Raw genomic sequence first — 15,970 nt, 5'->3', positions numbered from 1 at the left:
ATCTCAAGTAATGTAATGAATGTCTCGTGAGCGGGCAGGCTTTCCCCTTCATCATCGTTAGCGTATGCTAAAGTGACAGACAGGCAGACAAAGAACTTTATTTATTCCTGAGGAGCTACTGTCAGGACCTCCTAACGGGAGGCCTTTGTAGCCCCTGGCCGAACCCACGTAGAGGACAGAACGCCGTGACGCTCCGCCCTTTCCTGGGCCCTCTGGATAGCCTGGGTTCGATTTTGGAGTACCGTGCTTCTGATGGCCTCCTCCCAAGCTAAAGTGACTGTCAACTTTATTCTTGCGCCTTGCCCAGAAATATTTAACCAGGCCTTTCAGCAAGGCCTGCTGAAATACCATTTGGTTGCTTTGTTTTTTTAAATATATTTTTGCCTCAGAGAAATGTAAATTAATCGTTGCGTTTCACGAGATAAATTTCTTAGTTAAATGACGTACAGAACTTATTATGTGTGGTAAAAAAATTGTTCTTATAATAATTAGCGCATTCAGCCAGCCTGTACATAGAAAGCGGACAATAAAAAGAGATTGAGCCTTGAGTGCACGCCGGAGTACGCACAGGGACACCATAAGCGGTCTCAAACCGTAGCATATCAAGAAGTGTACTAGTGCACGAATCGCTTTTTGTGCACTGTTGTCTTGAATAGTCGGTGGGCTGAAATTTTTTTTTTCATTTTCACTCTTTTCAGCATACGGCTAATATTTGTCGCGTAGGGCAACCGGCACTATGTCAGCAAGCATAGAGCCCACAACAAATTCCGTTGTAAAACGGCATTTACTAATGAAAACCGCTCTGATTTCCAAGTTGTAATGAATCTAGGGGCTGCTTTGTGATGTACCTGATATGTTGCTCTGAAACGCGTCGGGTTTCTTTGCCAAAGTATATATATATATATATATATATATATATATAATCATAACAAACTAACAAGCACACCAAGGAGAGCTTAGGAGAAATTAGCTGTACTTGTTAAATGATTAAAGAAATGATAAATTATTAAAAATGAAAGTTGATGAAAAAACAACTGGCAGCAGGTGGGATGCGAAGACGAGGGTTCGTATTGCATCTGCGATCGGTTGTTTGTTTATCCACTTTCGTTTCCCTTAATTCATAACTTCTTTAATCAGTTAATGACTACACGTATTTCCCCTGCACTGTCCTTGGTGTCTTTGTTTGTTGGCTTCTTATAATAATAGTAATAAAAATCGGGCCCCTCACCTTCCGTTCTTCTCGGTCGTAAATATAGGAGGAGGACGTGTATGCCAAGTGAGCTACTGAACAATATTTTGCAATATAGCGAACGCAGTTTAATCATGTATGCGAGACGTAAAAGATGTGCGACGTACTGCTAACGCATTTAACTCTAATTTAGCCCTCAATCGTCGCCGATTGTTTTACTTGCGCTTTTCGCAGATGCAGGATTGCCAACCCTCGACCACTCGGCCGACGGAGCTCCGACAATGAGCTGCTTTAACGCTTACTCCGTTTAAACTGCCTTACAGTGCGCGCTACATTTAACTTTCATCCCCTATTAATTTTAACGAACAAGAGAATAACATACACCATGGGAAACATGTGGAAGAAATAATCGAACAACAGTTTAGCGCTTCCATCAAGAAATTTATTTTGAATCACTTTCCAATGACGTAAGACAAGGTTTCGTAAATGAACTCGTGACGCCTTCCAATCATTCGATCTTCCACGGGGAGCCAATGCAAATCCCAAGTGCCGATTTTCACTGGATGTGACCAGCGCTCTTCTACGATCACTCTGACGTCACTTGCCCTTGCCACTTTTCTTGAGCTTGGAAGCACCCGTCCGCTTGGCCCGCCGTGATTTCGACGAGGACCTGCTCGCCGCCTCCTTCGACTTCACCCGCCTACCTCCACGGCTCGATGACGAGTGGTTGCTACGGGCGCGGCGGTGCCGTTTACGTCCGCTACTCTTGGTGGTCCCGCTCGCGGCAGAAGAGCGACTCTTGGAGCGGTGGCGTCGGCTCTTGCTGCGTCCCCTTTTCCTGCCGCGGCTGCTCTCCGTGCCGGTGGTGGACGTCGCTCGGTGACTGCCTCTGTGCTTGCGGCCACCTCGGCCGCTGCGGGACGAGTGTTGGGAGCGGCCACGGCTCCTCCTCCTGGCATGGTGGCTGCTGCTGCCGGAGGAGCGACTACGCGAGCGGTGACGACGCTTGGTACCCTTGCCAGCGACCGAGGAGGCATCGCTCGGGGACGAGCTGCGTGCTCGAGCCTTGCGGCTCACTCTGGGAGCCTTTTTTGGGCGTCCCTTGCTGGTGAAGGGGGCGATCACACCGGCGTCGGCCGCCGGTTCATCGAAGGCCTTTCTTGTCTTAGCAGAAGCCCTGGTGGTGATGGCTTTCTGCGCGGCCGGCTTCACTGACCTGGACCTCGTCGTTGGTGTAGACGAATCCTTGGTCGCGTTCCCGCGCGGCCGCTTGACGACGGGCGCCTCTTCAGATGGACTGCCCCCATCGTGGGCAGCAGCCGGCTTCCGCTTCGCCCGGGTTGTCTTGGGCGGGGCCGCTTTCCTTTTGGCTGAATCATCCTCCCCCGTCATGGCGGCAACAGCTCGGCGCACTCCCTCGGCCTCGGTCCTCCGTCGGCGCGCACTCCCGCTGTCTCCCTGCCGTTGGCCTCCGCCTTGAGGCTGACAGGGAATCGGGTGGCAGGCCTGGCTTCCGGAGCAGCCGCGCCCACAGTGCGACGACGGCCGCCTTGCGCGATCCAAGCAAGGCTGCTCTGGCCGGTCGAGCCGCACTCGCGAGCCCCGTGGAACGGCGCGTGAAGTGCCGGGCTTCTTTCTCTTTCGGCGTGCCAATCTTCTAGCGAGGAGCCCTCGCTTTTGCAGCATTCCAATGCTTGGAATGGTTAGCCATGTTAGTACAAGATTCATAAAAAGTATGGCACATTTATTAGCAGTCTGTTTTAACCCCAATGTTTAGTATTTCCGGATGCTTCGGAGCGGGATACGAGTCAGAATTGTACTCGGGCATTTCGTAATCGCATGTGTTGCAGTTAGCAGCTGTGCAGTACGGTTCTAACACAAAATTGTACTGATGTATATGTGTATGGCTTCGCCGTCGAACGCAAGATCGCCCTCATCATTCCTAAGGTCAGTGGCCGTGTACTGCAACCGGTGGTATTGGCCCTAGAGGTGGAAGTGACCTCATCCTTGAGGCCCCGAACAAGCCCCGGTTGCAGCTCGATCCTGCACGTCCACCTCCGCCTCCGAAGATGACGACCATAATTATGGTGATGATGATGATGATCATGATGATGGGCTCATAATATGGCTCATACTTACATTGGAGGAGTGGTGGTGGTAACAACTTTATTGACAATCCGGCAAATTCGTGGCCTGGGCTTAGGCCGCCCCCGAGGAGGTCCGGAGATCCTGTCTCCTCGCCACCTCACAGGCTTGCTGGATGGCCCATAGTTGATTTTCGAGGTTTGAGCTGCGCAACGCGGCCGTCCATCGCGCCGCAGCTTCATCTGGGGAGACTACATTTTCTCTGCAGATAACCTCACATTCCCAGAGAATGTGCCTAAGAGATGCGTGAGGCCTGCCACATAGTTTGCAGTTATCGTCTGAGTAGATGTCTGGATACATCCTCCTGAGAGGGACGGGGTTAGGGAAGGTCTTTGTTCGTAGCGGCCTCCAGTCTACCGCTTGGGCCCTGTCGAGTTTGGGGTTAGGGGCGGATAAACACCCCTTGAGTTTTGATAAAATTTTGTAATATCACAGTACCTGGTCATTCTGTCCCTCTCTGTCCATGCCTCCGTTGGATTTCCAACCCCAAGAGAGGATCCTTCTTCGCGGCCGCGGAATGTGAGACCTCGCGCTACGCGGTGCACCTCCTCGTTGAGGTTGGGTACGGGGTGTCGGGGGACGTGTGAGCCTGGAACCATATAATGTGTCGTTCCTCCGTCTCCTCGGAGGTGACATAGTTCGCGTTGGCTTTGAGTATAGCCTAAGCCTTCGGCGAAATTCTGCCTTGTGTATAGTTTCTGACCACCGTCTGCGAGTCACTGAGTACGTATCTGCAACTGGGGTTAACGATGGCTAGGGCTATTGCCACCTCTTCTGCTACCTCGGGGTTTTTGACACGTATGCTACAAGAACTGACCAATTGTTTGTCGGTATTGAGGACGGCCACTGCAAAAGCACTTCGATCCTCGTATTCTGCAACGTCTACGTACAGTGCTTCCTTTTCCCTACCGAAGGCTTAGAGTAAAGCTTTGGCTCTACTCTCTCTTCGACCCTGATTGAATTCGGGGCTCATGTTCTTGGACATATGAGCCACCTGCTGCTTTTCCCTGATCGCGCTTGGAAGGGATGTCTTGTCGCTGTGCTGCTTGTGACAACTTATCCCGAGTTTGTCCAGGATGCTCCTGCCCGTTCGTGTCTTCGCTAGTCTCTCGAGTTGCGAGGTTTGGTGTGCCTCAATTAACTCTTCAAGCGGGTTGTGGGCGCCCAGCTGTAGCAGAAGTTCCGTGCTGGTGCTGTCTGGAAGGCCCAGTGCCCAGTAAGGAGTGGCCAAGAATTTTGGTTTGGGCATCTTCTTGCTCGCTGCCTTCTCGCCCATGATGCTCCACGCGCCATCCCCTTTGCTCTCAGTGAGTGAGTGAAATAACTTCATTGGATGTCCGGCAAGGACGTGAACTGGTCATGCACCCGGCTAGTGCTACGTCGGGATCGGCAGGTCTAGCCCACCAGCCCGGTCGCGGGCATGCCGGACAGCCGGGATTTGCTTGTCTTGAGAAGGCCGTGCAGAAATGAGTCCCACTCCTCATTGCTGAACGTGGGGTATATCGACCCGCACTACCAGAGCGTGCGTGCTAGAGTGGAAGAGTGCCCGCAGGACAGGCAGGCGTCATCGCGATATACGTCGGGGTAAGCCTAGTGGAGAACGGACAGACACGGATATGTGCTGGTCTGCAAAAGTCTAAGCGAAACGGCTTGCTCCCTATTCAACTTGGGGTGAGGGGGTGGGAAGACCCTTCTAAACATGTAGAAAAATGTATTAATCTCGTTGCGAGTAGCGGGAGCGTCCCTGTGGCCGTAGAGAAGAGGGTAGTAAACGTTCCTTATAGAGGAAGCGCAGTCGGTGAGGTCACGCGCAGCCTCGTTAGCAGACTCATTGTTGTTCGGGGGAGCGCCCTCGACCGACCCTACGTGAGCGGGAAACCAGTGAATCGAATGGCTTGTGAGAGCATGTGGACTCGAGCCGCTAAGATGACGAACAGCTTCCTTGGCGATGCAACCCTTCTGAAAAGCCCTAACTGCCATTTTGGAATCGCTATATATCTCGGACCCACGACCGCCTAGCAGGGCGAAGGTGATGGCGACTTGCTCGGCGACTCCAGAGTCTGAAGTGCAAATCGAGGCGCTGTTGGGAATCTTTCCGTTCGAGTCGAGCACAACGACGGCAAAGATCTTCCCATCGCTGTACTCCGCGGCGTCGACGAAGCTTGCTTTACTGTCTCGTTGCTTGATCTGTTTGAGGATGGCTGCTGCTCTGGCCTTGCGTCTGCCTTCGTTGTGGACGGGATGGACATTTCGGGGCGCAGGGGCCACTATGAACTTGTCTCGAATGCACCTAAAAACCGGGTACTGGCCATCGAGAATCCCGCAGGGTGGTAACCCAGCTCTACGAGGATGCGCTTTCCTGACACTGTGGTTGTCAGGCGAGTGAGTTGCGCACGTAACCCAGCTCTTCGAGGATGCGCTTTCTTGCCACTGTGGTTGTCAGGCGAGTGAGTTGCGCACGTTCTTGGGCTTCGGCAATCTCCTCGATGGTGTTATGTACCCCCAGCTTTAGGAGATCGTCGGTATGGGTCCTGATGGGTAGCCCGAGCGCCCTTTTGACTTCATTGCGGATAAGAGCGTTGAGCTTGTCTCGCTCCGCTCTGATTCAGTTGTGCATAGAAACCTTGTACGTGAGGTGGCATAGTACGAAGGCATTGATCAGCCTGAGGAGATTGTTTTCCTTCATGCCTCGGTGCCAGTTTGCGATTCTGCGAACGAGGCGGAAAAGCATTGTCCGTCTTTGCGATGATCTTGCGGAGAGCCGTTCCGTTCCCGCAGTTGAATTCGACAAACATGCCAAGGACCCGAATTACGTCGACCCTTGGTATCACCGTCCCTCCCCCCCCCCCCCCCCCTCGTCACAAGTGCGAAGCCTGATGGTGCTTTCGGAAACTAGCTTTAAATCTTCGGGTATGCCTCCTTACTCTTTTCTGTAAAGCAGAAGCTCCGACTTGGCGGAAGCAGCCATGCAATAGGCGATCGACGTGATCGAGGAGTATCTCCGTTCCACCCGACTTCGATGCTCCTCCGCCAAGAAACGGATTGCGCTCTATTCAGCTTGGCGTTAGGGGATGGAAAGACCCTTCTAGACACGTAGAAGAATTTCGTAGCCTGGTTGTGACTAGCAGGAGTGTCCCTGTGAACGTAGTGACTCTATATAAGGAACCTGTGATTGATTTCTTTAGTATCCAAACCAATGTAATCTCTTAGTACTGTGATCAATGAAGCTTCGTAGTCAGTTCTATTTTCTTAATTTCTGTTAAATGTGCATCAGCATACACACACACACACACACACACACACACACACACACACACACACACACACACACACACACACACACACACACACGCACACTTGCTTGTACTCATTAATTAATTAAAAAGTTGATAAATTATTGAAAACCCAGTGGGCGAAAAAGCAACCGGCAGCACGTGGCATGCTACCACGAAGCTTCGTAATCTACCTACGACCAGTTGTTTTTTTGTCCTGTTACATTTTCATTAATTTATAGCTTTTTTATCAATTAATAAGTACAAGTAATTCCCTCCCTCCCCCCCTGCGCTTTCCATGGTGTCTGTTTCTTGGCTTCTAAGGACAGTAGTAATGCAAATCGGACCGCTCGGCTTCATTTCTTCTCGGTCATATATATATATATATACGGGAGGGCGTGTGAGTGAGTGAGTGAGTGAAGACACCTTTATTGTAGGTCCGGCGAGGACGCGAACTCGTCGCGCACCCGGCTAGTCCCACGTCGGGACCGGCAGGTCTAGCCCACCGTCCCGGTCGCGGGAACGCCGGACCAACGTTACTAGACTAGCTAGTTTAGTAACGTTGCGCCAGACAGCCAGGATTTGCTTTTCTAGAGCGGGGCTACGCAGAAGCGAGTCCCACTCCTCCTTGATGAACTTGGGGTATGTCGACCCACACTCCCACAGCACGTGCGCTAGAGTGGAAGTCTGGCCGCAGGAGGGGCAGGCGTCGTCGCGATACACGTCCGCGTAAGCCTCATGGAGAACGGACGTGTATGCCGAGTCAGTGAATAAATTTTTATTGGGCCCAGAAAAACGCGATAAAACGCGCACCCCCGACTAATCCCACGACGCGACTGACAGATCTAGCCTGTCGGCCCGATGGCGGGCGCGCTGGACGGCCAGGATTTGGTCCTCGAAGACGGGACTTCGCAGGAGCGCGTTCCACTCTTCCTTGGTGACCTTCGGGCGCAGCGACCCGCACACCGCGAGCATATGAGGCAAAGTAGCAACCTCACCACAGGCCACGCAAGAACAAATCGGATAAATCTCGGGATATATGCTGTTAAGAGACACCGGATTTGGGTAGGAGTTTGTTTGCAAGAGCCTGAGTGTGACCACCTGCGGCCTGCAGCTTAGCTTGGAGTGAGGCGGCAGGAAAACTTTTCTCTCTAAGTAAAAAAATTTAGTCAGTTCATTGTGCGTTATAGTGAGCTCCTGAAGAATATTTTGCAATATAGCGAACGCAGTTTAAATAATGGTTCCGGGACTTCACAGAGGTGCGACGTACTGCTATCCCATTTTACTTTCATTTTACCCTGAATCATCACGGATTTTTTTTTTTTACTTGCGCTGTCCGCACAAGCAGCGTTGCCAACCCTCGGGCACTCGGCCGGCGGAGCACCAACGGGGATCTGCTTAATAATAATAATAATATTTGGGGTTTTACGTGCCAAAACCACTTTCTGATTATGAGGCACGCCGTAGTGGAGGACTCCGGAAATTTTGACCACCTGGGGTTCTTTAACGTGCACCTAAATCTAAGCACACGGGTGTTTTCGCATTTCGCCCCCATCGAAATGCGGCCGCCGTGGCCGGGATTCGATCCCGCGACCTCGTGCTCAGCAGCCCAACACCATAGCCACTGAGCAACCACGGCGGGTTATCTGCTTTAACGTTGTGTGTTTTTTTTTTAAAGTGAATATTAGGAGAGGTTGGCGCCTTTATGGTGGCGCCGGCTACTCCTTTTTACTTAGCAAAGGAAAGAAATTTGCGTGAAAAGGGAGTAGTGACACAGAATAAGGCACTCAGTAGCACACCAGCTGAATAAAAACTCTACAGTCTAACAGTACATGAATCGCAAAGATTTGTGCAGGAGTTGAGTACACAATGCCATATGTAAAGGCAGACATCCTGAATAGCTAAACAAATAACAAATGTAATTACACAGCAAGCACAGAACACAATCACACACTGCGTAAAAATCATGAACCCACAACAACACCCATATAACTCATTTAGCTTATTAGGATAGACTGAAACATATTTCCCCAAAATGTTGGTGTCCTCGAAAAACTTCTTGCAATGAATAAGTGCTCTTTTCTGAAGGCGCGGAGTTGGCCATGAACGAAGTATCCTGGTCATCAGTCTTTAACGCTTACCGATTTGACGTGCCTTACAGTGAGCGCTACATTTACCTTTAATCCCCTATTAATTTTACCGAACAAGAGAATAACATACACCATGGGAAACAAATCTTGAATAAATAATTGAACAACAGTTCTGCGCCTTCATCGAGAAATTTATTGTGAATCACTTTCCAATGAAGGAAGACAAGCTTTCGGGAATGAACTCACGACGCCTTCCAATTATTCGAACTTGCACGGGGAGCCAATGCAAATCCCAAGTGCCGATTTTCACTGGATGTGACGAGCGCTCTTCTGCGATTACTGTGACGTCACTTGCCCTTGCCACTTTTCTTGGGCTTGGATGCACTCGTCCGCTTGGCCCGCCGTGATTTCGACGAGGACCTGCTCGACGCCTTCGACTTCACCCGCCTACCTCCACGGCTCGACGACGAGTGGCTGCTACGGGCACGGCGGTGCCGTTTACGTCCGCCACTCTTGGTGGTCCCGCTCCCGGCAGACGAGCGACTCTTGGAGCGATGGCGTCGGCTCTTGCTGCGTCCCCTTTTCCTGCCGCGGCTGCTCTCCGAGCTGGTGGTGGACGTCGCTCGGTGACTGCCTCTGTGCTTGCGGCCACCTCGGCCGCTGCGGGACGAGTGTCGCGATCTGCCACGGCTTCTTCCCCTCCTGGAATGGTGGCGGCTGCTCCCGGAGTGGTGACTACGGGAGCGGTGGCGACGTTTGGTTCCCTTGCCAGCGACCGAGGAGGCATCGCTCGGGGACGAGCTCCGAGCTCGAGCCTTGCGGCTCACTCTGGGAGCCTTTTGTGGGAGTCCCTTGCTGGTGGAGGGGACGTTCCCACCGGCGTCGGCCACGGGTTCATCGGAGGCCTTTGTTGTCTTAGCAGAAGCCCTGGTGGTGATGGCTTTCTGCGCGGCCGGCTTCACTGACCTGGACCTCGTCGCTGGTGTAGACGAATCCTTGGTCCCGCGCGGCCGCTTGACGACGGGCGCCTCTTCAGGTGGACTGCCCCCATCGTCGGCAGCAGCCGGCTTCCGCTTCGCCCTGGTTGTCTTGGGCGGGGCCGCTTTCTTGTTGGCTGAATCATCCTCCCCCGTCATGGCGGCAACAGCTCGGCGCACTCCCTCGGCCTCGGTCCTCCGTCGGCGCGCAGTCCTGCTGTCTCCCTGCCGTTGGCCTCCGCCTTGAGGCTGACAGGGAATCGGGTGGCAGGCCTGGCTTCCAGTACAGCCGCGCCCACAGTGCGACGACGGCTGCCTTGCGCGATCCAACCGAGGCTGCTCTGGCCGGTCGAGCCGCACTCGCGAGCCCCGTGGAACGGCGCGTGAAGTGCCGGGTTTCTTTCTCTTTTGGCGTGCCAATCTTCGAGCGAGGAGCCCTCAGTTTTGCAGCATTGCAATGCTTGGAATGGTTAGCCATGTTATTATAAACTTCATAAAAAGTATCCCGCATTTATTAGCATTCCGTTTTAGCTTGAATGTTTAGAATTTTCGGACGCTTAGGAGCGGGATACAAGTGAGAATTGTTCTCGGACATTTTGTAATTGCACGTCTTGCAGTTAGGAGCAGTACGGTTCTAACACAAAATTGTTCTGATGTATATGTGTAGGGCTTAGCAACTCGATTTCTATGTTATTGTATTTTATAAGGTTTTCACTGAATAAGTCTACATTATTGGTTTGTTCCTCTCATTAAATGTACGGTAATGCATATACATTCGTAGCCCTGTTACTACTTTATAGTAGAACAATATACTCTCTTGTGTAATGTACGCATAATTGCAGAGCAATACTTCTCGGCAAATTTGATACGATTGCTGGACGCTTAGGAGCGGGATACAAATGAGAATTGCTCTCGGACATTTTGTAATTGCACGTCTTGCAGTTAGGAGCTGTGCAGTACGGTTCTAACACAAAATTGTTCTGATGTATATGTGTAGGGCTTAGCAACTCGATTTCTATGCTATTGTATTTTATAAGGTTTTCACTGAATAAGACTACATTATTGGTTTGTTCCTCTCGTTAAATGTACGGTAATGCATATACATTCGCAGCCCTATTACTACTTTATAGTAGAACAATATACTCTCTTGTGTAATGTACGCGTAATCGCAGAGCAATACTTCTCGTAGAATTTGATACGATTTTTTTTTATTGAAATGAATATTAGGAGAGCTTGGCGCCTTTATGGTGTCACCGGCTACTCCTTGTCACTTGGCAAAGGAAACAAATTTGCGTAAAAAGGGAGAATAGCGACACGAAATATGGCACTCAGTAGAACACTGGATGAATAAAAAATATACAGTCCAACAGTACATGAGTCGCATAGTTCTGTGCATTACTTCAGTCCACGTACGCATATATAAAGTCAGATATTTAGAACAGCCATAACACACAACACATGTAATGCACTGCAAGTACAGAACAGAATTATGCATATTGCATAAAAGTTGCGATCACCACATAAACCAATCATGTCCAGGAATTCTGGACATTCTCCTTCGGAACTTCACAGCAACGCACAAGTGTAACTAAATGGGAAATTTTTTTTTCGAATTTATATTTCAGAATATAGGGTGAGGGTCAAAAAGTTTCAAATGACTACAGCAAAAGGGTAGTCCCTTCTAGCAACATATGCATTTTGGCACTTAGTCGGTACATTGGTGGTACGTTAAAGCAGTTAAAGAAAGTCAGACAGGGGAGGTGAAGTCCAACGACAGGAGAAAATCGTTTTGCACCCTCCCGCCAGAGAGCAAATTGGCTTGAAAAAGCGCCAAATTTAAACCATAAAGCGATTTATTACAGTTAGCATTGAGAAGGTATTGGTAGAGGGAGTGTTATGCAGCCTGTTGGCACGTGCAGGCTTTTGAGAAGCAGCCGAGATGGTACAGAGTGGTTATGCATGTGCATGTCTTGAGCGTTCCTGGGTATGGTTCTATGCGCATGTTCGCTCTGTGTATGAGTGTGCGGGCGTGTGCCTCCGTATTTGCGTTTGCATGCGCGCGAGTGCGTGTATGCGTGTGTCAGCGTTCGCGACGTGTGTGAGCGTTCGCAGCGTGTGTGAGCGTTCGCAGCGGGTGTGCGTGCGCATGTGCGCGCGCTTACGGTGCATGCGTGGCCGCGTGTGAACGTGTACGCGTGCCAACGGGTTTTCGAATTTCAGCATGCACGATTGCGAAGAAATGTGTGCGTGTTTGTGTGGATGGCTGTGCGTGCGTATAGTGTGTGTGTGTGTGTGTGTGTGCGTGCGTGCGTGCGTGTGTGTGTGTGTGTGTGTGTGCGTGCGTGTGCGCGTGCGTGCGTGCGTGCGTGCGTATGACGGATGGAGAGAGAGTACGTGCGTGTGAGGGAGACTGCGTTTGTGTGCGGGGGAGACAGAAAGTGTGTTTGTGTGCGAGGGAGAAAGAGCGTGTGTATGCGCGAGGGAGAGAGACTGCGTGTGTGTGCGTGCAAGGGGAGAGTGTGTGTGCGTGCTGGTGCCTCCATACTTGCAAATGCATGCACGCGAGTACGTGTATGCGTGTGTGAGTGTTCGCGGTGTGTGTGCATGCCTGGATCTGCGTGTGAGTGCATGTGTGCGTGCGCTTGCGTGCTTGCGGCGCATGCATGGCGGCGTGTGAATGTGCACGTCTTTCAGCATGCATGCCTGCGGACAAAAGTGCGTGTTTGTGCGCGCATGGATATATGTGCGTGCGATGGAGAGAGCGTGCGAGTGCTTGTGAGGAAGAGAGTGTGTGCTTGTGCGAGCGAGAGAGAGTGCGTATGTGTGCGTGCGAGGGTGTTTGTGTGTTTTCGGGTGTGAGTGAACATTTTCCTGCTTACACCTACTCTTGGAAACAAACGCGGTGTGGAGAGCATTAAAACCCGTGTTTAAATCCTCGAGACAAGAACGAATGACACTGCATTTGTAGCATTATCTCTTTGTTAAAGCGAAACCGACAAAAAAATGCGCCTGTGACGTCAGTATTGCCGCCCTTGGCTGGCGCGGCCTCGTAAGAAGCAGCCAAGCAGTTCAACTTCGTTATTTTGCTTCCGTTGGCGGCAGCGCAATGCCTTGAGAGCAATGACGCGCTAAATCTGCACTATCATTCAATCGTGCATCGTTTCTGTGACCAAGCACGCTTTCGGCAGCGCACGTTCGTTGCTACATTGACATTTAAACTTTAAACGGCTTGCCTTCGGAAAAACGATGTGAATAAATATCGACAGTCGCCTGGCCGCAAGGAACATGCTCACGGAGCCGTGCCATTCATCGCAATATCTCGAAAGGCTGGAAGCGGTCAGGTCGATGCTACCCACGATCGTTTTCCGCGTCAGTTAGGCTTTCAGAGAGCGCCTAATTACAAAATATTTGTTCATAGCTCTTACAGAAGCATGATTATTAAGCATATATTCGCTCAACTACAATATGTCGAAGACAGGCTCCAGACTGCTAATTTGCTTTAGCCACTCAAAACAATTATTTCAATGGTAATTAACATACATTCGTGAATTGCGCACACAACTGCTCAACTTGATCCGTGTCCGGAGGTTACTATCTGAACACTCGAATGATAACAATAATGTCAGGAAGATTTACATTGATCTATTCCTTAATATTTGGTGCCGGTAAAGAAGACCGCCTGTATATTGTTGGTGCAGTAGGCACCTAATAAAGCAGGTGCAAATACTCGGACAGGTTTTCTTGACGCAATTCAAGTTGAACTTAGAACAGATGCACCGAACCGTGCACCTCTGCCTTTACAATGTATTCTCCTACATTGCACAAGAAACGCCTCCGCGCCATGGTACATCAAAAAAGGTGTGCGAGTGCATTATTTGCGCTAATAGATTTCTGAGCATTGGTGGCATCAGGCTTGGTTTCCTTGCGTCATCAGGAATGAAAGGATCACATAGCTAGGGGTCCAAGCAGGTAGACTACTTCCGCCACTGGGTCGGCGTAAGATTACAGACAGACAGACAGACGGACGGACGGACGTACGGACGGACGGACGGACGGACGGATATGTTCGAAATGGCTGAATAAAGGCAAATAATGCTATTTACCTTAATAGCAACTCTCTGGGGGAAAGCATTGGATAATGTTTTTCCGTAATTCGTAACAGATGGGGCAGTGCGGACCCGATTAGATCTGGGTTGGGACGGAAAATATCGGAATTTTAAGTTGAGTGCTTTGCCGCGAATAGATTGATTGTTTTAAGTGAATTATAATAAATCCTTCGATTTTACGAGCAAAAACGACGATATAATTATCAGGCACATCGTAGTCGCAGACTCCCGATTAATTTTGCCTACCTGGGCATTCTTTCAACTTCCACACAATGCACGGTGCGCTACACTTCTTGCATTTCGTTGCCGTGGAAATGCGCTCGCCTCGGCTGGCATTCCAACCCACACCCTCTGACTTAGCGGCGCCACGCCGAAGTCACAGCTTTAGGCTGGCTGGAAACGGGAGGCGTGAAAACCGACCTCTCCAAACTTGTCGCGATGCGCGATCACTTCAAAGTGGCACTGTTGTCGGAGCGGGGGGGGGGGCGACTGGAAAACAGTTAATTAGGGTCTGATTTATCTTGCATGAGTAATAGACAAATCGCGCAACAGAAGGTCCCCGGACTGATGTAGGATGACGACATTCTGCCACTAACGGACAACGCATGTGATTTAGACACTTGCGAATATTTGTGGCAAGGCAGCGACAAACCTAGACCTTAAGTTTACACAGAGAAATCGGGACTTATAATCTGTAATGAAAGGACGAATAATTACATGGTGTCAATTCAACAGCAAGTCATACGCATAGTCAAGTACTGTATACACCTATGCGTATATACAGGGTGTCCCACGTAACTTGAGAGAAACATTTAAAATATGCAAATGCAACGTAGCTGGACAGACTCAAGGTAATGTTGTTTGCCATCGCTTGGAGATACTCAGATTAATTTTTTTATTTGGCCTAAATAAATAACTACCCCTAATTAATTATTCAACTTCTCAAATATTATAATTCGGTTAAAAGTGTCAATGAAAAAACTGTATAGCAACACGAATACTCCCAATCAAACAAAAAATGCAACGCCTCATAGCCCCCTAAGACAGAGGCTACGAGCCCTCAGTAAAGTCAAGCGAACAGTATTTAAATTCTTTCTAATCACGCATACAACATAAAAAGCAGCATGTCGAAGAATGTCATCATCAATGGCTCATACCCCAGTAAGCAAGCAAAAAATGCAATGACTCATAGTCCCGTAAGTTTCATGGCTACTCATTTTGCGTGAATTAGCTGCGATGACACTACCTCTGTTGTTGTTGTCGGTGATTTCAATGTGTATGTGTGGGTATCGAAAAGGGAGTGGTTTACGCGTTCCGTGTTGCAGACATACCCCTTGCGATGCCACACTGATCCGGCCCAACCGTCCATCCAGCGGCGTACGTGCACCGATTTGACATTCTCAAAGAATGTGATTGCAGTTGCGAGTGAAATAATGCCGACCCTCAGGACAATAAATGAGTTTGTACCTTTTGTTCAAAATGATGTGTCACCTCCGAGTCATGTGCTAAATAGCTTCGCTCGTCAACCACCTTCACGGAGTGGAATGGCTCATGATTTTTTTTAACTTTCTCTTTGTCTTTCTTTTTTCGTTTCTTTCTTTGTTCTCTCTTTCATTCTTTTGTTCCTTCTTTCTTTCCTTCGTTCTTTTTTTCCTTTGGTTTCTTCATTCATATTCAGCCACTGCATCTTTGCTTCCTTACGAAGGTATTAGCCATTCCTGATTATGTCGTTCTTTTTTCGGGAAGGAGCCATTGCTGCTGGTATTTTTTGTACCATTCCTCTACTTTTCTTGTATCACTCTTCTACTTTGTATCACTGGACTAGACACCGCTTATTGGGGGAGGGGGGGGGGGGTGTAGGAGCAATTGCTACGAGCCACTTGAGCCCTTCGCCTTAATAAACCGTGTGCCAATGTAGCCGTGCGGTTTGGGGCTGCTTCCACCTCGGGCACTAGGGTCGGAACTCATGTTTCCCTTGACTAGCATACTTATGTCAACATTAATTCTTAAAAAAATCCGGTATTTTCTTTCTTGATGTGTTCACAATAGACACTTAAAATATATTCCGCAAGGAACTCACCCCAATACTTCAGTACTTTTTGTTCTAACACACACGTGCGCGCTGCTCTATTTGATACACTGTACTAAAGATTATCCGTTGCTCTCCACCCGGCAGCTTAATGACGCCAGA

General features: G+C 49.8%; 2 protein-coding genes across 2 annotated transcripts; both read right to left on the bottom strand.

Moving 5' to 3' along the window:
* Nucleotides 1-1,786: 1,786 nt before the first annotated feature.
* LOC139055815 (arginine/serine-rich coiled-coil protein 2-like) lies at nt 1,787-2,581 on the bottom strand. Its single transcript, XM_070533360.1, has one exon. The coding sequence runs from the start codon at nt 2,579-2,581 to the stop codon at nt 1,787-1,789; it is 795 nt and encodes a 264-aa protein (XP_070389461.1).
* Nucleotides 2,582-9,043: 6,462 nt separating this feature from the next.
* LOC139055813 (micronuclear linker histone polyprotein-like) lies at nt 9,044-9,832 on the bottom strand. Its single transcript, XM_070533359.1, has one exon. It carries the CDS (start codon nt 9,830-9,832, stop codon nt 9,044-9,046), a length of 789 nt encoding a protein of 262 aa, XP_070389460.1.
* Between the last annotated feature and the right edge of the window lie 6,138 nt (nt 9,833-15,970).

Source organism: Dermacentor albipictus, chromosome 2 (genome assembly GCF_038994185.2).
Source record: "Dermacentor albipictus isolate Rhodes 1998 colony chromosome 2, USDA_Dalb.pri_finalv2, whole genome shotgun sequence".
Taxonomy (NCBI): domain Eukaryota; kingdom Metazoa; phylum Arthropoda; class Arachnida; order Ixodida; family Ixodidae; genus Dermacentor; species Dermacentor albipictus.
Note: the sequence above shows the minus strand (reverse complement) of the source record. Positions and strands in the feature narration are given on the sequence as shown.